The 26,298-nt window shown below is 58.6% G+C and overlaps 1 protein-coding gene across 2 annotated transcripts; it reads right to left on the bottom strand.

Moving 5' to 3' along the window:
• Positions 1 to 8,666: 8,666 nt before the first annotated feature.
• Positions 8,667 to 22,905, bottom strand: SLC38A3 (solute carrier family 38 member 3). Of its 2 annotated transcripts, XM_032868106.1 has the most exons (17): positions 22,887 to 22,905; positions 15,072 to 15,219; positions 14,896 to 14,977; positions 14,603 to 14,718; positions 13,952 to 14,025; positions 13,776 to 13,868; positions 13,592 to 13,673; positions 13,092 to 13,130; positions 12,349 to 12,431; positions 12,199 to 12,257; positions 11,833 to 11,997; positions 11,672 to 11,751; positions 11,297 to 11,397; positions 10,944 to 11,068; positions 10,716 to 10,860; positions 9,687 to 9,790; positions 8,667 to 9,598 (listed from the first exon to the last, which is right to left on the bottom strand). In XM_032868106.1, the coding sequence occupies exons 2-17, from the start codon at positions 15,170 to 15,172 to the stop codon at positions 9,494 to 9,496; spliced, it is 1,554 nt and encodes a 517-aa protein (XP_032723997.1). In that variant the 5' UTR covers positions 15,173 to 15,219; positions 22,887 to 22,905; the 3' UTR covers positions 8,667 to 9,493. The 2 variants fall into 2 exon arrangements, with proteins under 2 accessions (XP_032723997.1, XP_032723998.1); XM_032868107.1 differs by lacking the exon at positions 13,092 to 13,130 and having other exon boundaries at positions 22,887 to 22,904.
• Positions 22,906 to 26,298: the final 3,393 nt, after the last annotated feature.

The raw sequence follows: 26,298 nt of genomic DNA, 5'->3' as shown, positions 1-26,298 counted from the left end.
AGCAGGGGGAGGAATGGAGACCCTCTCAGTGGGCTGTCACACCCCAGCCCATAGGCTCCAGGAAGGGGAAGCTACCAGCACTTCCTCAAAAGCAGTTTCGAGGTGGGTGTGTCTGCCCTTACCCAGAGCCCAGGAACAGGCAGGACCCCACAGGAACACCCAGAATCCAGGATCCTGACCACCCCCACTTCCATGGCTCCCAGGTGGTGGGGAGTCCCCAACAAAACTCTGTGGCTCCAGAATCACAGGCCTTGCAGATAAGAGCCTCAGCCGCTTCTGCTTGTAGATCTCAGTGGCCAGAGATGGCTCCCTCCCTACAGCCCCAAGCCAGGCTCCACCTCCTGGTACAACCCCTGCACTTCCCCCTTCCTGCTTTAGGCCAGGAGCCGTTCTGAGATTGGAGTCAGCTACCCTGCCCTCTCTGCCCCTTCCTTCCAAACCTCTCTTCCCAGGCTTCTCTTACTCCCCAGAGAAAGAGTCCCAAGCCTGGGAGGACTTGAGGTCCAGGGTCCCCCTTCCTGGTCATCCTCCTCCTTCAGAGATAATTGGCTTTCACTGGGAGAACTCAGGCCAGAAGTTACTGGATGGGCTAGGGGGCTCCACCTGATTGGGGGCGGGGTGGAGTGGGAGATGTTAATCTGGGAAGAGGAGTCATATATGCAGCTACTGACTACTGTGAACCCATGTGAGCCACTGTGCTGAGAACTCTAGGGGGAGAGAGGCTGCTGGGACCCTGCCTTCAAGAGCCCATGCCAAACAAGTAAACAGGGAAATGAACTCCACGGTTTCAGAGGGAATCAACAGGGTGACAAGAAAGCCACTGGGAGTGTATGCAGGAGTAACAGTCTGAGAAGAGCTTTGAATGGTAAGAGACCAACTAGGTGACAAGCCGAGAAGAGAGTGATAGGTGGAGACAACAACCAGTGCAAAGACCCTGGGGTAGAAAGATATTTCATGTTCCTAGAACAGAAAGGAGGCCACCCTGACCAGAATAGCAAGAGCAAGAGGTACAAAGCTGTGAGAGAAGACTGCCAAGAGGCTTTACTGAGGAGTAGGGCAGGCAGGGGTTTCCCAAGTCCCCAAGAGATGCTGAGGCGGGGGTATATCTGAGCCTGCAGCCTGTGACCCACGCCTGGCCCTGCAAAGCCAACTGGTCCTGGCGCTCAGGCTGCTACTGACATGACTGGGGGAGAACTGCCCAGGGAGCCCTCGGGGCTTGGGGGCAGAGTCCAAGCTCAGTCCCTCTCCTTATCCTTGAAGAGTTTGTGGTCCCACTCCTCACTGTGTCTGCTGCAGACACAGACTCTAAAGGCCACCTTCCCCAGGAAACCCCGGGGCCTCAGAGGGCCTGGGAAATGATAACCAGCCTGTTCCCAGGAGCCATTCTTCTGTTCATCTTGTTGCCTAGCCCTCTCTGTCACTCTGTCCAAAGGCTGGGGCTGGTAGCCTCTCCCGCGACTCGTTAGGGCCTTCATTAGCAATGCTTCCTGGAATTTAATTTAATGAAGGAGCAAAAACAGCCCTAATGAAGGTGATGCAAGAGCAAGCAGCCCGTGAGGTGCCTCCAAGGCCCAGCCACCTGGGCTCAGGGGCCTCCTATAGATGGTAGCTGGGAGTAGAGGGACACGAGAAAGGGGACTTGTCCCAGGAGGGATGCTGGTCATTGAGCAAGGAGCATGGGTCGGCGGGGGGAGTAGGGGGTTTGGGGGGGTGGGACATTGCTCTGCCTTACTGCAGGGAACAAATGCTGCCACTGAAGCCAGATACACAGTGAGAGGGATGAGCCTGCCTGGGGCCGGCGTTAGGCTGCTGGAGAAAAGCTTCTGAGATACTACCAGACAGGGCAAAAGTCCTGGGCCGGCATGGGGTGTCCGGATGTCACAGCACAGTCCAGGCTGTGGGCTAGCACCAGGGGTGGTCAGCAGGGGCCAGATCCTCAGGGCCATGGGGGCAAAGAAGAGTTTAGATTTTATTCCAAATGTAATTGTGATGGAAACAACTAGGGGTTTTGTTTTGTTTTGTTTGACAGCTAGGGGGGAGTTTAAGGGAGGGTGACATGATCTGCTATTTTATAATTATTTTTTATTTTTTAAAGATTTTATTTGACAGAGAGAGACATAGTGAGAGAAGGAACACAAGCAGGGCGAGTGGGAGAAGGAGAAGCAGGCTTCCTGCAGAGCAGGGAGCCCAATGCTCCATCCCAGGATCCCAGGGATCATGACCTGTGCAGAAGGCAGACGCTTAAGGACTGAGCCACCCAGGTGCCCCATGATCTGCTATTTTAAAGTTCCCTTTGGCAGCTATAAGGGGTATGGCAGGCCCCTGTGGACAAAAAAGAAGGCAGGGAGGGAGGCAGGGGGTGAAGGTAATGGAGGGAAGCCTACTGAGACATGGCTGTCCATCATACCCTAGAAAGTAGCCCCACCCCATGGACTGGGGGGCATGTATACCTGGATTGAGCTTGTTTCCTCTAGCAGGTTTGGGCTGGCTGGTGCACTTTCACCCCTCTCCACAGACTTGTCCTCTCCTCCAAATGGACGTTTATTATTATTATTTTTTTAAAGATTTTATTTATGGGGCGCCTGGGTGGCTCAGTGGGTTAAAGCCTCTGCCTTCCACTCAGGTCAGGATCCCAGGGTCCTGGGATGGAGCCCCGCATTGGGCTCGGCAGGAAGCCTGCTTCCCCCTCTGTCTCTCTGCCTGCCTCTCTGCCTACTTGTGATCTCTGTCTGTCAAATAAGTAAATAAAATCTTTAAAAAAATAAAAATAAAGATTTTATTTATTTGACAGAGAGAGAGATCACAAGTAGGCAGGGAGGCTGGGGGCGGGGGTGGGGGGGGGAAGCAGGCACCCTGTCAAACAGAGAGCCAGATGCAGGGCTCGATCCCAGGACCCTGAGATCATGACCCGAGCCCAAGGCAGACGCTTAACCCACAGAGCCGCCCAGGCGCCCCTATTATTATTTTTTAACGATTTTATTTGACAGAGACACAGCAAGAGAGAACACAAGCAGGAGTGGGAGAGGGAGAAGCAGGCTTCCCCCCCACCCCAGGAGGGAACCCAATGAGGGGCTTGATCCCAGGACCCGGGCTCATGATCCCAGCAGAAGGCAAACGCTTAACGACTGAGTCACCCAGGTGCCTCTAGACGGACATTTAAAGAAAATCGGTCTAAACACTTCCCCGCGTCCCATACCTGCTTTCCCCACCTTTGTGCACCTCCCACCTCCCCTCTGGAGTTCCCTTCCCCTTTCTTTACTGCTCGAAGCGCTCTATGCCCTGCCCCCAAGGCATTGCGCAGCGCTAGGGCCCCCGGAGCCCCGGGACTGTATTTCATGAGAGAAATGGCCCGGAGCTCAGGCACAGGGCTTACTAGCTTCAGTCCTGCCGCCTCCAGCCCGCGTCACCCCCGCACTCCCACCGCAGCCCTGTAGCTCCGCCCCATTTCTGACCCCACTCTCCAAATTCTCGCACCCAGGCCCCACCCACGGCGCTCCCCACCCCCCGCCCCTCCTGCCGAACTGGGGCCGGAAGCCGTCTCTGAGCGCGCGCCCCGCCTCTTCCGGGGCCTCTCTAGGCGGGAGTGCGGGACTTCGGTGGCCGCAGGAGGCCCGGCAAGGCTTCGCGGGGCAGCGGCGCCCCCTGGCGTGCTTCGGGCGCAGCGCAGGAGCCGAGACCGGCCCGGCGCTCCCCAGCCCTCCGCCTCTGCCCTCCGCCTCTGCCCTCCGCTGTGCGTCCTCCGCCCTTAGCCTTCGCCTCCGCCTTCGTCTCCGCCTCCGCCTCCGCGCAGCCTTCCCCCTCTCCTTCCGCTCTCCTGGCTGTCTCAGGCCTGCCTTCTCGCCTCGTTTAGTCTCCGGCTCTGGCCCCGGCCTCCGCAGACCTGCCTGCCATCAGAGGCCACCCAGGTTCTCTCTCCACAGGGCAGCAGCCCTTCAGCATCCTCTGGTTCCGAGCCCTCCGTGGCGTGGCCTTCTCCCGTGCCTGGTCCCAGCCTGCCAAGCCTTTCCAGCCATGGAGGATGAGCGTTCCCTCGGCCCATCCCCAGAACGTGCCCTAACAGCTGTCTTCAGCTCTCTATGGTCCTGGCACCTTTACACCCTCCGTTCCAGGACCCTCACCCGCTTCTGCCTCCCCAAATTCACAGCGGAGATCAGGCGCCTCAGGCGCCTATGGGGCACCGTCCTGACAGGCACTTCCCGGCGGCGGCTCTCTATTTACCGTCCGCGCCCAGCCCGGGGCCGGTTGCGCAGTGGGGGGCTCTGAGTTTGACCGCGGTGTCGACGTGGGTAGGATAAGGAGAGGAGTTCGGTCACGCGGGGAGGGACTCTCAGAAGGCAAGATCAAGGCTAGATCCCAAGAGTGGCTCTGGGAGTCCAGCCCTTTCCTTCCTTCCAGATCAGGCAACCCTGTGGAGGTCCAGGCCTGCTCCCCCACCCCCCCAGGACCTGGCCAGGTGTGGGACTGGCAGCTCCTCACTCACCTGCCCAGGATGCCCTCCCCGCAGCCCCCGCGCCCCCCGTTAAGGTCCCGGCCCCTCCTTGGCCACCTTACCCCCCCCCTGTCCCTCCCCGAGCCTTCCTGCCTGCCTTCCTTCCACGCACCAGCCCGGAAGTCTTTGGAGACTGCCTCAGAGTCTCAAGGCCCGGCTGCACAACCACAGCTGACCGTCCCAGCCACCCAGCCCTGCAACGTGTCGAGTGGGTCACGGCGCAGCCCGGACTCCGGCTGTTGGCCGCCAGGGGACAGCAGAGGCCGCCTTCTACAGACGATGGGGTGGTGGTGTGGGTGTGGGGACTCGCGTCGCGGTCTAATCCTGTCCAGGTCCCGCTGTGCGTTGGAGGGCAGGTTTGCAACCTTATGGTTTTGAAACCAGTTTTGTTCTTTCAGATTTTTTCCAGGACTACTCTTTCTAAGTGACTTCCAGTCAATTATTACTGTTCCAAGTTGTTTGAAAGTCAGTTGCTGGAGGAAATTTAAACAGAGGTCAAGGCAGGTATCTGGATGAGTCCTCTGGGTCCCTCCATGTGCTCTCCCATGTCTCTGGCTATCAAAGCTTGGCGAGGCCCGGTAGGGTCTGCCCTGTATACTCATCGTGCCTATTGTCCAACCTCCAGCTACTGTCTTCCAGCCCAGTGTCTCCAGAGCCCTGGCCTTCACTTACCTCCAACCCACGGTCCACTCTCTTTCCCTCAGTAGTTTCTCCCCAGTCTTCCTAAAAGCCTCTGTTGGCCGTGTTCCTCTCACTGCACACAGGTCACCTATACCTGGTCTTACCAAGTCCTACCACGCCCTCCTCTGCCTCCTGGACCAGTCAGGCTTGCCCCTCCTGCACAAAACAGCCCTGGACTGGGTCCTCAGTGACCTCACACATTGTTGAATCCAGCTGAAGCTCCACGCTCACCTTCCCAGGCATTTGACCCCTGCCTGGCTCCCAGGAGCCTGCTTCCTCCCGCATTTTCTCCCACCTCTTCCTGGCTCCCCCTGCTCAGCTCCTTCTTGGATCCTACTGTCATCTCTCTTCCTCCTAATAGGAGGGTCCCAGAGCTCCCTCCTGACTGCTGCCTTCCTATCTGCACTTACCACCACACTGACCACTGTCCTCTCATCTAGGGTCCCTTGCTTCCCAGACCCAAAGCCCCAGCACTGGCCACTGGCCACTCTTGAGTCACATATCCAGCCACCGACTTGGCATCTACACTTTGATGCTTTTTTTAAAGATTTTTGTTTATTTATGGGGGACCTGGGTGGCTCAGTGGGTTAAGCCTCTGCCTTGGCTCACGATCTGTCATGATCATGCCTGTCATGATCTCAGGGTCCTGGGATCAAGTCCCGCATCGGGCTCTCTGCTCAGCCAGGAGCCTGCTTCCCCTCTCTCTCTGCCTGCCTCTGTGCCTACTTGTGATCTCTCTGTCAAATAAATCAATAAAATCTTTTAAAAAAAGATTTTATTTATTTGAGAGAAAGAGAGCAAGAGTGAGAGAGAGAGCAAGCACAAGTGGGAGGAGGGGCCAAGAAGAGAGGGATGAGCAGATTCCTTGCTGAGCAGGGAGCTCAATGTGGGGCTTGATCCCAGAGACCTGTGATGGCGACTCAAGCGGAAGGCAGATGCCCAACCCACTGAGCCACCCAGGCGCCCCTGTTTAAAGATTTCATAGGCAAAACTGATCTCCCTCCCTTCCAAGAACTGCCTCCTTCAACGGATGTGGGGACAGTTTGGTCCCTAGACCGCCTTAGAGTCATCCTAGACTTGTCTGACGGCCTCAGCATCGGCCACAATGACTTCCCCGCTGCCCCTCTCTTGGGCAACTTCTGCATCAGGGCTTTGCACAGGCTGATCCCTCTGGCTGGAATGTTCCCTGCAGGCATCCACATGACTTCCTCCCTCTCCAAATCTCTGGTCAAACATCTCTTTCTCAGTGAGGCCCACCTTGGACCCACCTCCATTACCCCTACTCTTTGTTGCCCTTATCTTGCCATTGTCAGTACCTAAGGTACTGCCTGACCATCTTCTAACAAAGGAAGTCACTCCCTGATTATGTTTCATGTTTCTGGTCTGAATTCAATCCCACGCCTAGCATGTAAGTTCCAGGAAGGCAGGGGCCTTCACTTTGGTCACTACTGTGTGTACCGATGCTGGCAGAGTGCCTAGCATGGGAAATCTTCATAGACACTTGTTGAATGAATGAACTTCTTTTCCATCAGCAGGGGGAGGTGTGCACGCGCGCACTGGTGAGGAGGGTGGCTCAGAGAAGACCAAGGCGGGGCTCTGGCCCCTTTTCCTGGTCTGTATCATCTCACTTTGCTAATACAAACAATCATAAGAAAAGCAGTGAAGAGAAGACCCCTGTGCTGAACTTTCCGGCTGCTTCAACTTGTTAATATCCCAAGCAGAGCAAATTTTAAAAAGGAAAAAAGAAGAGAAAGAAGACCTAGGAAATTCTTCAAAACATAGAAAAATGCTTAAATATGACCCAGGGCCTGCAGACCCATCCTTATGGGGGCTGAGTGGCTGGACTTTTTTTTTTTTTTTTTTTCAGATGGAGAATGAGAGCTCAAGCGGGGGAGGGGGAGGGGAGAGGCAGAGGGAGAGAGAGAATCCCATGTAGGCTGCTTGCCCAGGGCAGAGCCTGGCTCGGAACTCGATCCCACGACCCTGAGATCATGATAAGCCGAAATCAAGAGTCTGACACTTAACCAACTGAGCAGCCGAGGCGCCCCTGACCAGCTGGACCTTGACAGCCAGGGACAAGGGATACTCATTTTCAAGCAGCCATGTGGACACTTGGCTTTTAGATATAGTCTGGTGGCCGCATCATCTGCCCCCTCCCCCCCGGAGAAGGCTGTCCAGTGGCCAGGCTGGGGGAGACCTAGCTGGGCAGGCAGAGAAGGCCTCTGGGGGGGACCAGAGTTCTTCCTCTACCCCGGCTCTGTGTGGGTGGGTAGGGGGGGGGGAGCAGGTGGTGTTACCGTGAACCGATCCTCTTGGTCTGAGAAGCCTAAAGTCAGGCCCGGGGTCTGAAAGGAATCCAGGCAGGCCTGCTGCTGCCCTGACCTGCAGCCTTCTTTGGACAGACAGAGTATGAGAAAAGACCCCGAGGGTCTGTCGGCAGGCTGGGCCCTGTCCTTCCTTGCCTCCCACTCTCCAGGAGCTAAAGTTTCCACGCAGGGATATGACCCAGTCCGATGAGGAGGAAGCCAGAGACCCCCAGAAGGCTGCAGCCCCTTCTAGGCCAGTGTCCAGCTCTTTTCTGGGGCTGCAGGCCTCCTGGGTAAGTCCCCAGGCTGGAGTCAGGCGCCTGGGGCTAAAAGGAACTAGATTCAGGAAGCCCCCCTCTGGTCAGCTGGCACCGCCAGGGGCCTCGCAGCCACCAGCTTGAGGAAATTCTTTCTTCAGGGGTTTCCCAAGCTGGCAACTGCCCTGCCAGTTCAAACCGGATTTTTCCTGCTGCCCTTTCCCCGGCGGCCTAGCCGGGTGCGGGGTCTCTCCTAATGAGGGTTTGGTGCCAAGGCCTGGGCAGCTCCATCTTGCTGGATACCAGCTGGTTTAGGCCTGCCCCAGGCAATGGGCAGCTTCCCAGTCCCAGCGGGGGCCAAGGCACCTGAGGCCACCCTGCATCCTTAGACTAGCCCTGCCCTGCTTTGGACCCTCTACTCAAAACCCGGGTACAGGAACTGACTAACCTACCTTTATTCACAGTGGGTTTTACTCTCAATAGAAGATCAGCCTGACAGGTCACAGGATTCTTGGACTCTTGTTCCCAGACTCAAGGCATTGAGAGAGGGCCGATGCGGCAGCCAGGGAGGGCAGGGGGCCCTTCGGCAGGGCTTCCGCAGGGCTCGGCTGCCCCCCGCTCAGACCCTCCCTGGAGCTGCTGGGGATGCACCTCACGTTGCCTCCTTCCGGAGGCCTCTCTCTGTCCCATTTCCTGGGGCCTCATTAATTCCTCCCCACCTCACCCCGTGAGAAAGCAGGTCTGTGCTGAGCCTGGCCCAGATCCAGAGCTGAATCTGAGCATGCCACTGGCCGGTTTGGGAGGAAGGGGGCCCGTCCCCACCCTCATCTCAGGGAAGGAGGCAGGAGGGGCTCCCATTACCATCCGCTTCCCGATGTCTACCCACTTTCCAAGAGCACCGGGCCCATGGGGATCACGGATACACAACAGAGCTGGTCTGATGTATGATATTTATAAAAGGCAGCCCACTGCCTCTCCACTCCTGCCCCAGAGCAGTCCCTGGGTGTTCGGCTCCCAGGGGCAGAGACATTCCGGTCCCCAGCTTCTTTCTTCTCCCGGAAGTGGAATGTGAGCTATGGCCCAGGCTTGGGGTGGGGTTGGGGGAGTCCCAGCCTCCCCAGGACTGGTGAAGGGACAGGGTAGGGGTCCCTTGGGGGTGCCCACACCAGCTTCACACTCAAAAGAACTGGCTGGCTCCAGGTATTGGAGGGGGGTGCTGCTTCTGGTGACGGGGATGGGAGAAGGAGACAAGAGTAGCCTAAGGCCTGAGTCCAAGTGCCTAAAAGGGGCCTCGGGGACAGAAGTGGAAAAAGGCAAGTGCACTGAGGGAGATGAGGCCCCAGGGTGCAGACCACGGCCCAGCAGCAAGTGGGGAGATGGCTGCAGGTCTAGGTTCCAGCTCTATGTGCCCTACAGGCTGTGTGACCTGAGGAGGCAGCGACTGGGCCTCAGTGTATGCATCTGTGCAAGGTGAACAGAGGCTTGGGGGGACCTGAGGCAAGAGGGAGGGAGCAAGGGTACAGTCCCACCATGCTCACAGCCCATGAATCCCCTATAGTATGGGAGCCCAGCAAGGTAGTGGCCCAAGGGCCTTGGTCCTGGCTCTAGCTAAAACCTTCCACGGAGAGGATGTGAGGCAGGGCCCAATGCCATAGTGTTAACCATGTCTTTCTCCTTCCCCTTGTCTGGATTGGAGCAGGGGCTGAAGACTCTGGGCAGGGGTACTTGGAGAGTAGAAAGAACAGGATGGGTGTCTCCTCCTAGTGGCTTCCTCCATGCTGGCCGGTCCCTGACACCCAGTCAATGATGATGAAGCTCAAGCTCATGGTCATCAGCAGGAGGCCAAGCACAGCGAAACAAAGTGCCTGTCAGGTCAGGAATCAGAGTCAGGGGTGAGGTCAGGGCAGCCCCCTCAGCCCCACACCAGGCCGCCAACCTCCAGGACCCTCGCACCAAGATTTTGGGGGTGGACTTTGCAGGCTCCCTCTCGGTGGGTATGATGCGGAAGTAGAAGATGGCAGGGAAGATGAAGATGAGGCACGGGGCCGATGTGGCACCTGCAAAAAACGAGGCATGTCCGCACGTTGGCTGAGGTCCGCAGGTGGACCCTTCCATGAGATCAAATGTTCCTTGTTGTCAGAGTCTCACCTGGAGACTCCTCTTGAGAGCTCTGCCTGATTCTGGAGAGCCTACCAGTCCCTCCCCTTGTTCTCTGTCTACCTGGATGGAAAGCTAGTGCTGTTGGCAGTAGAGGAATCTGTCAGTGAATGAAGCTAGCAAAGAAAAGAGGCAAGCTACGAGATAGAGAAAAAGCCTTGAAGATACTGGGCTCCTGGATACAGCTCTTCCTGAAGGTTTTTCTCATTATTTGAGCCAATACATTCCTTTCTGCTTAAATCATTTTGAGTCAGATTTCAGATACGTAGAATCTCCAGTCCTGTCTATGATATACATGACACTCGGCCCCCAGGCCTGTGTGTTGGTCCCTGCAGACTTGGGTCTCTGAGTCTCCTGAGTTGGGTCACCCCAAAGATATCTCAGAATTATCTGATCTTCTAAGCTCAGAGCCCCAACTGGGATGGGACAGTGGACAGAACACCAAACCTATAGTCCCATGATCCTAGAGCTAAATCAAGGCCCCTTACTTACCAGCTGTATGGCTCTGCTATTCCCCTAATCATGATGGACCTTAATTTCCTTATATGTGAAATGGGGACAAGACTCGGTGAGATCCTTTGCAGAGGTCCCTGGCACCTGGGCTCCATCCTGTCCCCTAGCAAGGGGAACTGTCTCTGGTTTTGAGCCCTCAGAAAAGATTAGAATAGCCTTAAGGACAAAATCTCAGACAGGCCAAGCTGTGCACCTGGCCAGCAGCCATCACTTAAATGGAGGGCATGATCTCAGGAATCTGCCAGGATGTGCAGATAGGAAATTCTCTGGGCCAGTGCCCTGCCTCTACACACAGCTGGGCCAGACCCTCACCGATGACCCCGAAGATGCCCAGGATGTTAGGAGCGAAGATAACCAGGAGGTTGATGCAAGTGAGCAGGCCAATGGCAATGAGTGTGTGCCGCAGCCAACGGAACTCCTGGTTCTTAAACAGCATCTGCTGGATGGCACGGCGCACCTGGGTGGGGGGGTGGGAAGAGTCACCAATCTGTCAGCTTCCTCTTGCCCACCCTGCCTTGGTCCTCCTACCCACCGGCTCACCGGAAACAGAACGATTGGCACAGTGAGCGTGACCGCTGTGAGCACGGCCACACGCACGCAGAGGATCAGCACGTCAAACGGGTCCACCTTGCTGTAAGTGTGCAGGAGCTCTGACTCCACTCCGTCTGCAGCAGGCAGGGAGGGTGGTCAGCAGCCGGCCCAGGGAGGGGGGTGGGCTCTGAGCCTGGCTTGACCCTGACACTGTGGGGAGTGGCAACAGACTCACCTCCACAGCTGCAGGGCACAATCAGGCAGCGCACACCTACTTAGCGCCTATAGTATGCAGGGTGCCATGGCTGCCGGCCAGCCCCGTGCCCCCCAGCCTGGCCTCTGCCCCCATGTTCCAGCCATACCGTAGAAGGTGAGGTAGCCGAAGAGGGCAGCCAGGAAGTACATGACATACATGACGGAGATGGACAGGTTGGAGATGTGCTGCATCTTCCTCTTGGAGGGACTGTGGCAAAGCAGGGGAGGGGGCTGGTGCCAAGCTGGGCTACCCCAGAGGTCCCCGTGGGCCCTGGGGTCTCTCTGACACCACACCCTCACCACTTGGCAGCTGAGGATGTTTCCATTTTGCCCCCAGTCGCCCCTCAGGGCAGCCATGAAGATGTTTGAAAAAGTGACTTGGCCCCTGTTGTTCCCCACCCCCTACCCCCGTCCTGTAGGGATCACATTCGTTCTCCCCAAACCAGCTCCAGGGGCCCCTCCACCCCCCCCCAGACACCTACTCCTTAAGCTCTGTATAGATGGGCAGCACCTCAGGATGGCAGACGAAGGCAAAGGCCATGATGGGGATGGTGTACGCCGTCTGGGGAGACACAGGGACCACGTCAGGGCAGCCCACCCCACTCTCATGGGGCCCACTGTCTCCACCCTGGCCTGTGGGGACCTGGGAGTTGAGTGTGAAGTAGCTTGGGGTGCAGAGGGCTGCGGTCTGGGTCTCAGCCTGCAGCGACACCTCCTCCTTGGTGACCTCCACGAGGCTGAAGTTGCCCGTGACGTTGGTGAAGTTGAGGGGCAGTGGGCAGGGCACGCGGAACTTCTTGTAGATGACCTGGGTTGCGGGAAGGATGGCAAGATCAGGGCCAGGCTTCATAGAATCACTATGAAGCCACATCTAGGTCAGGGCAGAAGGAGCTGCCTTCTGACCCAGGCTTCCCAGAAAGGCCTGACCCCAGGGCCTGACATAGGAGCCCCCCCACCCCCTCCCCCAGGTGATCTGCCCTCCTCCTCTCCAGCATGGAGGGAGACTCACTGCGATTAGGAAGAACACCATGCAGCTGAGAGAGAAGCCGCTGGAGTAACCCAGGTAGCCTGCAAAGTGGGGAGGGGCTGTGAGACTGGGGTCCCCTCTCAGGTACCCCTCCAACATCCCCCTCCAAGGCCATGGCCTTGCCGCACTCACCAAGCTGCCGCATCAGCGCCAGAGGCAGAATGACAGTGACAGAAACTAGGATCACCAAGTAGTTCCCATTCATGTACCAGTCCCTGCGAGGACAGGAGTGGGGAGCTAACATCACTCTACTCAGCCTTGGGGGTGGGGGCCTGTCTCCATACCTAATCAGTGCCACCCGTGGTGCTACTGAGTGACCTCTGAAAAATACTCGCTCAGAGCTCTGAGTCTCCCTTTCCCCTTCTGCAAAATGGATGTTCTCTCAGCACTTTCCTGGGTGAGGTGAGGACTAGGGCACTCGGCTCCTGCTTGGTGACCACCACAGGTAGAGTCACTGCTCTTGTTTTTCTCAGGACACACAGGTCTGGGTCCAGCTTCCCCAGGGAGTGGCCCCCAGGGGCCCAGGGAGGTTGTGGGGGGACACCAAATGAAAGAACCTGGCTCCGGGGGTGGGGTGGGACATTTTCCAAGGGAGTCTGAGGGACTTGCCAACTTCCAGTGCCCCTCTGGTCCCTCCTGGATCTGTATCTTGCATCATCCTGCACCCCCCCACCCACCACCAAGGGACAGGAGGCATAGAGAACTGAAGGGATAAGGAATGAGATCCTCCTTCCCAGGGAAGCCTAAAGGCCAACTCCTTGGGAAAGGTCCTCAGGACTGGGGGGTAGGGGGTTGGAGGGGAGGTGGGGGGGACAGGGAAGAATCCTGACTGGTTCCTCCCAGAGCTGCTCTCAAGTTCAAATCCATCTGCTTACCTGGGCTGTGCGGCCAAGGGCAGGGCCTGGCTGTCTTCTCTGTCTCCACCCACAAAACATGGTTGATGCCATTAGTGCTGGCTAAACTGACGATGGGCAACTGGGACACCATGGGCTTAATTTCTTGGTTGGGTGGGGGGGGGGTGGCTAACACCCAAGCCACGGTCAGGAATAGTAGGTGCTTAGAGCTAAGCCCAAGGCTCTCAGGCCCTCCCGTGCTCATGGGCTGGGTCCAGGCCCAGGTGGGGCCCGGCTACCTCAGCCTCGCCCCACCCCTTATCCCAGCTGGCCCTCCTGGGGGATTCCCCTACGTGCTCCCTAAATGAGTGTCCACTGAATCCTAGCTCTGCTGGCAGCTCTCTGCCCCTCCAGCAGCCACTTGCAAGCACAGTCTCATCACTCCCACTAGCCCAGCCTGGGTTCCGGAGGCTGGCAGTATGCATGAAAGGGTAGACTGAGGCCTCCCACCCTCACCCGGCACCGCCCACCCTGGGGCTCACGAGGTTTGCTCCTCCAGGTTCAGGAAGGTCTGTATGACAAGGGGCAGCTCAGACTTGATGATGTACAGGTAGCTGGACATGGCTGGGGGGAGAGGGGTAGGCAGGCGCTGGGCTCAGCCGAAGCAGCCAGCCTTTGGGCTACCCACCTGCCCGCCGCCTGCCTGTGTCTGCCTGCCAGCCTCACCTCCAATATTCTGCAGTGTGATGGCTAGGGCTGCTGCTAGCTTCCCAGGGGTCCCAAAGGCCCGATAGCCCAGCTGCTCATAGGCACGGATGCCTGTGGGCACAAAGAGTCAGAACAGTCAGGGGTGCTCCCCCCAGTCCCTCCCTCCCTTGCTCCAGGCTGGGTCAGAGGCTCACCCACGATCCCTGAGGACTTAAGCAGCAGGTGAATGGAGTAGCTGGAGAGCAGGGCGACGGCCGTCAGCAGGAACCTGAGGAGGATGGATGAAAGGAGGACACCTGGGTCTTCCTGGGCTGGCAGGGGTGAGGAGCTCTGGGAGGCCAGGGTGTGGGGGTCTGTGACCCAGGTCTCTGGACCCCCAACAGGTCTAGATGCAAGTTCAACAAGCCCCAGCAGTGGTGAACACCGCCCGGTTTGACCCAGGGTGAGCCATAACCCAGAAGGGGCCTCTGAGCACCACCTCCTCATGTTCTTGGAACAAACATGTTTTCCATTTGGGCGGCAGGGCAGAGCTCCCAGGTAAAGGACACATGTGCCCACACAAGGCCTGGCCATGGAGGCTTGATCATCACATGGGAAGGTGGTAGAAGGATAGACTCGGGTCTGTTAGGCTTGCCCTGTGTCGTAATCTCAGTGGGTTTGCTGGGAAATGAGAGATGTTTGTCAGGCAGTGGAGGGTTTTTTTTTTTTTTTAGCTGTGGTTTGGGTTAAGCCCACTCACTGTAGCCTGGGTCTTGGGATGGGAAACTGGTGGGTCCTGGGAGGTCATGGCTGGTGGTGGCCTGTTTAGGGCTCCTGTCTCCAGAGGGTTCGCTGAGGGGACTTACAGGAAAAGGATGATGCCCGTGTTGGCCATGGCATAGGCGAGCCCCAGGATGCCGCTGCCCATGATGGCATTACTGAGGTTGAACACCGACATCCCAAATGAGGTCTTCCCCTCAAACTGCGGGCACCAGAGTGAAATGGGAGGTTGGATGGGGGGAGTCGGCAAAGCATGGAGAATCTCCCAGCATTTCCCCCTCACTGCCCCTTAGCCTCCTGCTGCTGCCCCAGAGCCCTTCCTTGCTGCAGGCGCGCTCCCCGTGGTATCCCGAGCCCCCGCTGCTGCACCCCAGCTCACATCAGTGAAGTGTGTCTCCTTGCTGGGGCTTTTCTGGAGGAAGCCCTCGCCCTCCGCGCAGCTCCGTCTGGGGCCCTCAACCCTGCAGGCACAGGCCAGAGCAGGCAGCTCAGCTCCAGCTCTTGCACAGCACCCTGCCCTGTCCCAAGCCATGACCTGGTCCCTCCTTGGCTCACCTCTGGTTGCCTGCCGTGGGGTTGGCGCCTGGGAGCAGCCCCTCCGAGTGTTTGCCATTGGGCACCAGCTCCACCATTTCTGTCTGCAGAGGTGCCTCCATGGTCAGGAGCCACCGCCAGGAGTGCTGGCTCTCAGTGACGTGGAAGTCTGCAAAGTAATGGGTCCCTCTGGTTATCCCTGTTCCCGGGATTCTCACCAGAAGTCTAGAGCCATATTGGCTCTAGAACTTTTGGAAGGTCACTCAGGACTTACGGGCATGTGCAGCTGTGTCTGCTGCCTCCCTGGGCCCTGCTTTTGGGGGAGTAGAGCTCAGATACCTGAGTTCTCCAGGACACCCTGAGGGGACGCCCCTAGGCCCGTACCTAGCGCTCCCTGCCTCCCCTGCCCTACATGTCAGCCCAGGCAAGCCCATGGGGGCCTCAGTTTCTCCATCTGTCCAGTGAAGATCAGCTAGATGACCTGAGTTCAGAGCCCAGTGGTGTATGGACCCTAGGATGCTGAGTCCCAGGCATCCAGACCGCACTCTGGGGGTGGGCCCCGGACCGACTTCCCCTCCCTGACATTAATACCGGGAGACGGTTTCCTGTGCTGGCCCTGTGTGCCAGGGGCCTCCTAGCCAACCTAGAATGGCACTGCCCGACGGCTGGAGGCCTCGGGAGAGGGTGAGGGCTGTGGGCCCTGTTCCCAGCCGCCCGGCGGGCACTGCTGGCAGCCAGAACAAAGGCCCTTCTGTGGTCTGAGAGCTGGCGCTGGGAACGGCAGGCGCAAAGGCTACCCCCCCGGAGCCAGGAGGCCTGAGGCGGTGCTGGGTGGCTGGACACCTGGGCCCTGCCCGCCTGGCCGCGAAGGGCCCTCAGGGGGCCTTCCAGGAAACGAGTGTCCCAGGGCCGACTTCTCTGGCCCACACAGGCGTCACCCTCCACACAGCCCTGGCCTTATGGCCATGTTCTCCTTCAAACCTCTCCTCCCCTGCTAGAGAATACCCCCACCCCTTAGGGGGTCACCGTCTAGGAGTGGACCCTTTGAGCAGATTCCCCATTTCCTGGGACCCCAGGCCAGGAACTCAGGGCCCGAGGCTGCTGTCAGGGGCCTGGATCGTCCTCCCTTCCCTGCCCTCAGGGCATGGCTCTGCTAGGTCTGCAAGGAACCAGCTCCCCTCCTTTTCCCTCCACTACCCCTGCCCCCTACCACATACCTCACTGGCCCCTTTCCCATCACAGGGGCTGGGAGCCACCTACCTCATGCCCAGAAGGTACCTGGGCACAGTGCCGCAGGTCTACAAGGACGTCCTGAAGGCCAGAGAGACCAGCAGGAGAGCTAGGAGCCGAGTGGAGACCAAGGAGGGGACAGCACTGCCATGTAGGTCTGCCAAAACCTAGTCTTTTTTAAGGCTTTATTTTTAAGTAATTGCTACACCCCACATGGAGCTCAAACTTACAACCCCAAGATCAAGAGTTACAGGCTCTACCAACTGAGCCGGAGGGGCATCCCACCAGAATGTCGTCAATGATGCCATGCACCCTGTCTGCTTGGGAACGCTGAATGCCCCGCCTCCTCCGGATCTTGATGGTTTCAGGTCTGCTTAGAACCCAGAGCACTGGGGGTCTTAGCACTCAGGGCTATGAGTGGAGATAGGAAGCTGGGTTCAGACCTCAGGCCCCAGCCACAGAGAACTGACCAGAGGACCAGCCCACCGTTGCCCTAGGCAGCCCCAGGCCAGAGTTCAGATCCCAGGCACCTCGGTCCTGAGGACCCCACACTTGGCATCCTTGGACTCCCTCAACCTTCCTCTCCTTCTCATGCTGGCATCTGAAACTGTTGCACCTCCAGCCCTGCCCACTTAGGACCATGACAATGTGACCAGCTCCTCTCGTGCTCTCCTGCCTTGGCTGAGAGCCCCCGAAGTCAGGCTGTCTTCATGCCCCTGCTCTAAGCCCCACCACCAGTCCCTCTCCAAGGGTCCCAGATGGGTGTGGTGATGCCAGCACCTTATCTCCAAAGTAACTCCAGAGTGCCTCCTGGCTCTCAGCTGGGGTTGCCCTTTTCAGGCCTGCCACCCTGGGCAGGCTGGGACAGGCCCTCAGAGTGTGCTGAGTTGGCAGCTTGGACAAAGCACCCTTCTCTGCCTTAATATCTTTCCCTAGCAGCCAGGCACTACCTCCAGGGAGACCACAGCCCATGGCATGGTCATGGCCAAAGTGCGAGTTCCTGTCTCCAGGTTCCCCATCCCCCCAGTAGGACTTAGGCCTGGACTTTCACAACCTGTCTATTACTCACAACCAGTCACTGCTGGGTCTTGGCCTGGCTTGAGATCCCAGAGAGGACATGGAATATCCTGCCTTAAGTGGCTTCCAGTCTGGAAGGGACAAAATCCCCAAACATATCCCCCACACTATGGCTCCTATAGTAACTAAATGTAAGCCACATAGTGCTCAAAAAAGGGGAGACAGGGGCGCCTGGGTGGCTCAGTGGGTTAAGCCTCTGCCTTCGGCTTGGGTCATGATCTCAGGGTCCTGGGATCGAGTCCCGCATTGGGCTCTGCTCAGTGGGGAGCCTGCTTCCTCCTCTCTCTCTCTCTCTCTCTGCCTGTCTCTCTGCCTACTTGTGATCTTTCTCTGTCAAATAAATAAATAAATTCTTTTTAAAAGGCAGGGGAAGGGGAGACAGAGGCATCAAGGAAGGCTTCCTGGAGGAGGAGGTGTTGTGGCCAGTTCTGAAATCTCAGGAGTCCCAAATCATGGGATAGGAAAAAGTACCTGAAGCAGTGGGCACAGCATGGGCAAAGGTGTGGTGGGAAACAGACTGAAGAAGGTTCCACAGCCACAGACAAACCCAACAAAGCCTTGAAAGCCAGGTCAAGCACTCTGTACTTCAGGGTAGGGCAGGGCTAAGGGCTGAGAAGCCAGGGTGGAGATGAATGGCCCCCAGCCATTCCCTGAGGCTGGCTGTCCATTTCTGACATTTCCCAGCCCTCAGGCCTATCACCTAGCATGCTCCTTTGTATCAGGGAATCAGGGTAGACTCAGGGACAGCCTCTGCCTAAAGCAAGCTGCCAGCCAAGTCTGACCCACTGTTGGGACAACCCAGAGCAGACATTCTGAGTCTGAGTCCTGGCCTGGCCCTGCCTCACCGTGTGACCATGGGCAGAGAAATCCCCACTCAGGACCACAGTGTCCTCCTTTCCTCTAGGGTCCCATGAGGTTTGGCAAAGCTGGAGACAGAGCGAGGAGCTTCTCCAAGGCCTCTGTCCTAGACCATACCATGGGCTCCCAGAGAAGGGTCAGGCTCCAGGGTGGAGAGATCACTGCAACCTTGGGCAGATCATCAGAATGGCATCTGTCATGGGGGCAGCATGGACTTGGGCAGGAAATCGATGGCCTAGGCCACTGCCCTGGGGCCTGTTTGCTCTGCTGGGAGATAAGGCGAGGCCAGGAGCAATAGGGATAGTGCTGCAGGTAACGCTCGCCCACGCGGACATCACGGGGTGAGAATTTGTCAGGCACACCTCGACAGGTGTTGAGTTTGGCTAATTAAAGATTTCGAGGCCCAGGAATCCAGGCCACTGCTTGCATCATTTGCTGTGGGACACATACCTCTCGGTCCCATGATCCTTGGGGCCACTGCTTTCTTCCCCAGTGCTCAGGGACATTAGTGGGTCTGAAGTAGAGGGCTATCCCCAGGAAGGCATCCACACTGTCCCTCCCTCAGTCCTGCGGCCACATATGCTTAGTAAAGGCACAGACCCCATAGAACTTGCTGCAGCAGCCCCCAGGTTTCTGGGGCATGGGCAGTCCTAACCTCAGCCCAGATCTTGGGCGAGGCAGCTGGCCTAGCCTGGTCCACTGTGGTCATCCCTGGGGGCTCAGGGATGAGGTCTGCCCCCAGGTCCAGCTCAGCCATCCTTATTCCCCTCCTTGGTGAAGACAGGGTGCCCCTCCTATCCCAACACCCCTTGCCCACCTGCTTCTCCAGGCTTCAGAGGGTGAACACCATCCTAGAACAACTTATCAGTCAACAGGGAAACGGGATTCAATGGATGTGTCTGAGTCATGTGTTCTCAAAGCCCGGCCCCTTTGGTGGGGAGATGATTGCTGAGGTCAGGGACTAGACATAGGGCATATCAGGAAGGTGTTCTGAACATGGGAGAGTGTTAAAGCCCTATACACCCCAGCCCCTCCTCCAGGTGTACAAATCCAGATTTTGACCTCAGTAGACCCAGTCCCTCATCCACTACTCCTTCATTGTCCACAATATTGGGTAAGTAGCCAGTGGCTGGTCAAGGCTGGGCTGGTCCTGAGGCAGGGGTGTGCAGGAGGGGGCACATCGAGAGAAAGGAAGATGGCCCAGAACGCTGATGTGCTGGCAACACCAATCCCTCCTCGTCTCAGCTCCCTGGCCCTGGTGTCTGGGGTCGGTGCGTCTGTGTTCTGGGCATCCGGAAGTGTCTAGGAGGATCTGAGGGGCCCAGCTGGGGCCGGAAGTTGGACTTTCCTGTGACAGGGTACATTTTCTAGACACTCAACAGCTGTGTAGAGTTGGGCCTACCCCAAGACACCTAGGTCTCTCCTCCCACCCAGCCCAGGACCCTCCTTACTCCCCCAGTGGACACTGCAGCTGGAACCTCTTGGCTCAAGACTGGGCCAGAGCCAGGAGCAGCCCCCTCCCCCCACAGCCAGCCTGCTGAGAGGGACGTGCAGCCCGAGGCCCAGCTGAGGCAAAGGACAGGACATCACGTGCCTGTGGCCCCCCAGGGGCAGGGGAGACCCCGAGCCAGCCAGCCCATCCTCCTCCCTCCTGACCCGGAATCCCCTGGAGGCGGCCAAATATTTGGACAGCCGGACTTCTAGCCCCAAGGAAAGCTGGAGCAGGGGCCTGGGGCAGCTCAGGACTTGTTAGATACCCTGGCAGGGGCGGCTAAAGGCAAGGTCGGGCTGGAGGAGAGGCACCATCCAATGTCAGGCAGAAGCAGAGAGGCAGAGGGAGGGAAGAGAGGACTGGGAAAGAGGAAGAACAGAAAGCACATATGTATGGTACATGTGTCCACGCATACTGATCCAGACAGACAGACAGACAGGGAGAAAGAGAAATGCAGATGGATATAGAGGTACACAAACAGGAAAATGCACACACACACAGAGGTGGACAGACATTCAGACAAGGAGACAGAGAGAGAGAGACAAGCAGGGAGGTAAGAGACAGTTGGCCAGCCAGCCAGAGATAGCCAAGTGGAAAGAGACAGAGAAACAGGGAGATAACCAGTGAAAGAGAGAACCCCAGAAAGAGTGAGAAGGGAAGAGGGAGCCAGAGGCCCAGCTGAGTGGGCAGCAGGCCCAGCGGGCACCACAGGGACAGCCAGGCAGAACCTGGGAGGGCCCTGAAAGAAGGCTGCCACGGCATTTGCGGGTTCCTATAAGGGCAGGTTGGGCCTCTATTAGCTAGGTGCAGGGACATCTGGACGGTGGGACTAAGCCGGTGCACGGCCAGTCCCAGCTGGATCCCTCCCTGGTCCAGCGCTTGTCTACCTGGACAATGGAAAAGATACACAGAGGTGACAGTCAATTGAAGTGACCCCCATTCTCAGCAGCCACGCACGTGTGCAGACGTGCCGGCCGAGAGGCTGTGTACAGGACGTGGCCCGCAGAGCGGAAATTCAAAACCAAGCCACCCCAGGCCGCTGACCGGAAAGCCCCTCCTGCCCCAGCAGCTGGTCCTTCCCTTTAGCCCCCAGAAGCCCCGCCTGGTCCTCTAGAGTGCACCCCCACCCCCGCATCTGTCTTCTTATCCAGAGTCAAAGGCCAGCTGTCCACCCCCCAGACTGAAGCTGTGCAGGGCACATGGTAGGTGCTCAGTACATGCTATTAAGTGAACAGAACCAGTTCAAGGCCCTTGGCCAGCCCCCAACCCATTTCAGCCCAGCTCCAAGTGGCCCTTGGCCCCTGGCCATGCGTGTCTACACTAGACCGTGTGCCTGCCGGGCTCCTATCTTCCCACAGCATAGGCTGCACATCCCACCGCAGCTTTCTGCACATACACAGATACCAAACCGACCCTCCCCTGCAGTCAGCCACTCCCCTAAAACATGCTTTCCCCTCTGAATGAGTGCCTGTTTCCACACCCAGCCTGGGCTTTGAGGGTGCCCTCAGTTCAGCTCAAAAACCTTCCCTGGCCCTACCCAGCGACTGTGAACCACCTAGGCTGTCTTGTGCCTCCGTTTCTCAATTTGCTCAAGGCTCCAAGGCTGCCTGCTAGGGCAGCAAGCACCAGGACAGGGGTAATCTGTCATGGTCTGGCCACCTGGAGCCCTGGACTAGGGTGGGTTAGGGGATGGGGGGTAGTGATGTGGGCCGAAAGAACCATACCCAAGAAAGAATGGTTTGAGAAGCCAGTGAATACACGGGCTCAATGAACCCAGGCAGACTGAAGTTTTGAGACATAGACCCACAACCTCTCCGGAGAACCGGCCCCCTGTTCCCAACCCCAAGGGGTCAGAGATTCTCATTTCTGATTCCAGTCATTCCAGCTCTCTTGGAGATGTGCCAGGCCTGGCCTCACCCACCCCTGATTCTTCCCACCTCTGGTGCTTCCTGCAGGAAGACTTCCAAGGTTGTGCAGAACATCCCCCTCCCAAAATGGAACCGTCCCCAGATCTCTCCAGCTTTCTATGGTCCAGACCGAGAAGCTCTGAGGAATTTTCTTCCTTTCTAGAGGGAACTGAGCTCCCATGCCAGACTGTGTACTTGAAGAGGAAGGGGTGGAAGGTCCAAAGGCTTCTTCCAGGCACAGAACAGTGGCCCAAGGCCGCCACGGAAGGAAGGACAGGACTGGCCGGCTGAAGGAAGGATGGGCCTGGGTCGAGGTGTCCCCCAGGGTGCAAGGTGCAAGGATCTTTGACTTAGTCCCTTTCAGACTTGTCCTAGAGCCTGTACCTGCCTGCGCTCAGGGCTCAGGTCACTGTGGGGGGAGAGGGCGGATTCCCACAGGCCCCGCCCCTGGCCTCCCCCTCCCCGGGTGTAAACAAACGCACGCATTCGCTGTGGCCAATCGAAGGGGCTAATGGAGCGGGGGCGGGCTCCTGCAAACCCAGGCCTGGTCCATTCCCTCCGCGCGTGTGCGTGGCGCCAGCTCTCACACCCCCACCGAGCAATGAGGCGGCAGGGAGCGCGCACAGAGCCCCGCCCTCAGGCCAGAGAGCCACACGCGCCCTGTGCCCGCCTTGCCCGCTGGCCCGGCTGCAAATGGCACCGGCTCTGGGACCAACATGTGCCCCGAGGCCCCTTAGGCGGCCTGGCCCGATCTGCCCTCAAGCCCCTGCCCAACGCGGCAGGGATAAATATACCCGGACTCCCGGCGTGCCAGCCGGGCAGATTGGCCTGTCAGGCGCCCGTCGGGGCAGCGCTCCAGGGCCCGCTCCCGGCCCCTCTTCGGGCCCCCTCCGGGACCCTCTCCAGCTAGTCCCCGCTGGTCCTGCCTCGGGAAGCCCCTCGCGCACCGCCCGAGCCGGGACAAGGAGCCCTGCGGCCCCAGCCCCGAAGGCTGCTACCTCCTGCTGTCCCGCCTGCCGCGGCCGACAGGCCCCGAGGGGACGAAGTGCCTCACCGGGGATACCAGCTCCAGCTCGGAGCCGAACCCTGACTGGCGGGTTCCCGGACCTCAGCCCAGAGCGCGCGGGGTTCCAGTTCTATGGAGGCTGGGGCGCCTGCCCGGGGCAGGGCGGGAGAGGGGAGCTGCCCGGAGCCCGGCTACAGACGGGAAAGTGCACAGTAGGGCTCTGCCCGCCCGGTGCCCTGGGCTGGGGTCGGCGCCCCCAGCGGTACCTGGCCCGGCGGGTGGGGGACGCACGGCGCTCCACTCTGGCTGGCGCTGTCCGCTCTGCTCCCGGCTGAGCGCAGCGGCGGGGGATGAAGGGCGCCCGGCCCCGCCCCTGGCCCGCCCCCGGCCCGCCAATCCCAGGCGGCGGGCGGGAGGAGGGGCTGGTCTGGGGAGAGGCGGAGGGGGGTGTCCGGCCCGCTTGGAGCAGAGGGGCAGCCCGAGCGCTAAAGAGCCCCTAGGTAGAAGAGCAGCTGCTCTGAGAGGGGCTCAGCTGAGTGCTGTGGGAGGAAGGCTTCGGTCCGGAGCAGATTCTCTCGGAGTGCCCCTTAACCCCTGAAATGCTCTGCCCTCACCTCCCCGAAGCCAGAAGAGAACAGAGCAGTGCTTAACATAGGTGAAGGGTGCTCTCGGTGGGGAACTTCAGATTATCAGTCCGACACAAAATGTCTTTTCTGCCTGCCTCACCCTTCCCAAGCAGAGGTGGGATCGGGTAAGGACGGGGGGGTAACTGCATCAATTCTCCGTCTTCACCCCAGATATTCAGAAGAGATCGAGGCTGGAACCGATAGAGGTAGGGCCTTTGAGATAGGAGGGGAGCACCGCTGGGCTTGTGATGAGCCTTGCTGGGCTCTCCCTGGCCATGACCCCCCTCCCCTTTCCGAGTAAAAGACAGCTGTGTCTGCCCATGGGAAGTGGGACCCAGAACTTAGTGCCCTAGGGGGTGGGGTGAAGGGTTTTAGGCTGTCTTGTTCTTGGCTGGGGGCTCCTATCCCACCCCTGCCTGCTTCCCACCCAAGGCCATGGTGCTTAGAGGTGGGTGTTCGGTGTTAAGCACCCCCCCCGCCCCCCGCCAAGCCTAGCCAGCAGGGAGCTGGGAGAGGCCTTGACCTTGGGGGTGAGCTGGGGGGGTTCCCAGCACAGCTGTGTCCCTTGCTTCTCAGCCACTGGCTCTGATCCGATTAATCCCATGGCCTCTGCTGTTCCTAGCCAAGCTGGATGTCTCTGTGTCATGTCGGCCCCTCTCTTGGTACTGAGGGAATGCCCTCAGAGGACAGGCCTAACCTCTCCTGTGCTCTGGTCTGGGAGTCAGGACTCCTGGATTCTCTTCCTACTGACTCACAGCACCACCAGAGCCAAGCCCGAGCCTATCTCAGTTTCCCCTTGTGTCACAGGGAAATGGTTCTGTCCTCTCTCCTGGCCTGAGGGGAATGGATGAAGGGGAAGATGTGAGCCGAGGGCAGGGGACTCTGGCTGGGAGTGTCAGGGAGCTAGGAGGGCTAAAGAGAAAGGCCCTGGGATGGTGTCAATTCCTGAAACCACTCAAGCTCCCACCCTTCTTATGGCTGAAAAATAGGAAGGGACTGGCTTTCCCTCCTGATCTGGGGCTAGCGTAATCCCCAGATCAGAGCTTACCTTGGTCATGAGGGACCCTAAGTCTCTCAGTCTCCAAAGGGGCTTGAGGACTGCCCATTGGAGAGTCAGTAGGCGAGGAACTGACCAGGTCCGCACCCCGCCCCCCCCCCCCGACCCAGCGACATATATCCTGGATGCTCACTGAAGCCATTTGCAAAGGGCTGAGTGCTCTCACTGGCAGTTCCTGAGGGCCCAGACCTGGCATCAAGGTCACCCAGCATGTGGATGTTGGGGTCCTCAGTCCTGACAGGAGGAGGAAAGGCCAGCTGAGCTGGGCTGGGCTGCTGTGGGTGGCCTGAGGCAGCATGATGTGGGGTCTCTGGGCCAGACCAGTTGTGGCCAGGAGGGGGAGGGGCTGCTGTTTGTTGATGCTAGGTCTGGGCCCCAGCCAGGGCAAACAGCCCCGAGGCCTTTCCCCTGCCACCTGCCGAATCTCCCAGCCCAGCCTGTGGTGGCAGGACAGCTGGCAGCCAGGATGGGACTCAGAGCTGCTGGACACCTTCTCCTGGGGACCAGAGGGAATGTCATTGATGTAACACAGTGGTGGAGTTAGCCATCAGGAGTGGAGGGCCGGGAGGGTGCTTCATCTCAGTCCTCAGCCCAACCCCCACCCCTAGTCCCCCATCTCCAGAAACTAAGACATGGGCCCAAGACACGGCCAGACACATGAAGCAGAACTTAGGGTCCCAGGATTGCTCAGACTCTCCTTCCAGGGTCCTGGCAGCCCTCTGCTCTCCTCCTCCCTCTTCAGTCATGTCTCCTCAGCCTCCATCTAGGTGGCTTCCTCCCACCGTGTCACCACCTCCCCTGGCACATCATCCACATGGTGCCCCAGGACCCTTCCCCAACAGTGAGCCCCCATCTTCACCTCCAACCCAGTCGTCCCAGAGCCCAGCATCTGTGCCCACTGACTTCTCAGACACTCTGCAGGGCCCTGCCTCACACTCAGCTGGCCTCCTGGACACCTTCCCAACTGGCTTCTTGTCCCAGTTGGCCTCCCCCACCCCACCTGGCTGGCCACACATGTTCCTGTTGTTCTCAGAACATGCCAGTCTTCTCCTCTCCCTGACCCTCTGACCTCCTAGTTCCCCACCCTGTCCCACCTCCTCATCGCCCTCACTTGTCCTTCTACACCTCAGAGAGGCGGCCTCTGAACAGCCTGGCCAGCTCTTCCTGTACTTCACGTGGCCCCTCTTGCTATCCCACCACGCAGCCTGTGTCTCCAAGAGCTCCCTCTGGGTTGTCTAGACAGGAAAGCTCCTGCCAGGTTGGAGGGCGCGCATCAGGAAAAGCCTGATGGAGAAGCAACCTGTGGGCTTGGCTCTGCCAAGGGGAAGAAAGGTACATGCCAGGGTGGGGAAGACAAAGGGCATTTGGATAGAGGAAACAGTCCGACTACAGGAAAACGTGAGTATGAGCGTGCAATTTGCAACAGTAGGTGGTGTGCACGGGGGCAGGACATGCGGCATGTGGGGGGTTTTAAGGCCTCATAGGAGAGGAGGGTTCTCACCTCCACGTCCTAGCGTTGAGGACCCACACTCAGAGCTCCTGACTATACTCTGTCCAGGTTGGTGTCTGGGAGGTTCCTCTTCAGGCACAAGTAGGGGTTTAGTTGGTATAATACAGGGTGTGGAACCCCGTGAGGGACCCATAGACAGACAGTCCCATCTAGCCCTCCCCCAGCCTGGGTCCTCAGAGCTGATGACCTCTTGGCTGAGGCCCGCTCCCACAGTTCTGGCATGCCCTCCCTCTCTCCCGAGATCTGGCCCCCAGCTTCTCTGGCCACTGAAGCGGCTTAATGAGCCCAGGTCACGTGGGTTATGCTACTGCCTGTGGGGAGGGCCCGAGGCCCTAGTGGCCACCCGACCAGGCCCTGACGTCAGCGGCATTAACCGTCCACCAGGCTTGTCTAATCTCTGGTCTGTGGCCGGGCCAGGTTAGTCCCGCCAGAGCCAGAGCTGAAGGCCAGGAGAGCCCTCGAGGGCACCTTGAGGTTGCAGGTCA

The sequence above is a fragment of the Lontra canadensis genome, unplaced genomic scaffold (assembly GCF_010015895.1).
Source record: "Lontra canadensis isolate GAN:19392208 unplaced genomic scaffold, GSC_riverotter_1.0 scaffold35, whole genome shotgun sequence".
Lineage (NCBI taxonomy): Eukaryota > Metazoa > Chordata > Mammalia > Carnivora > Mustelidae > Lontra > Lontra canadensis.
Note: the sequence above shows the minus strand (reverse complement) of the source record. Positions and strands in the feature narration are given on the sequence as shown.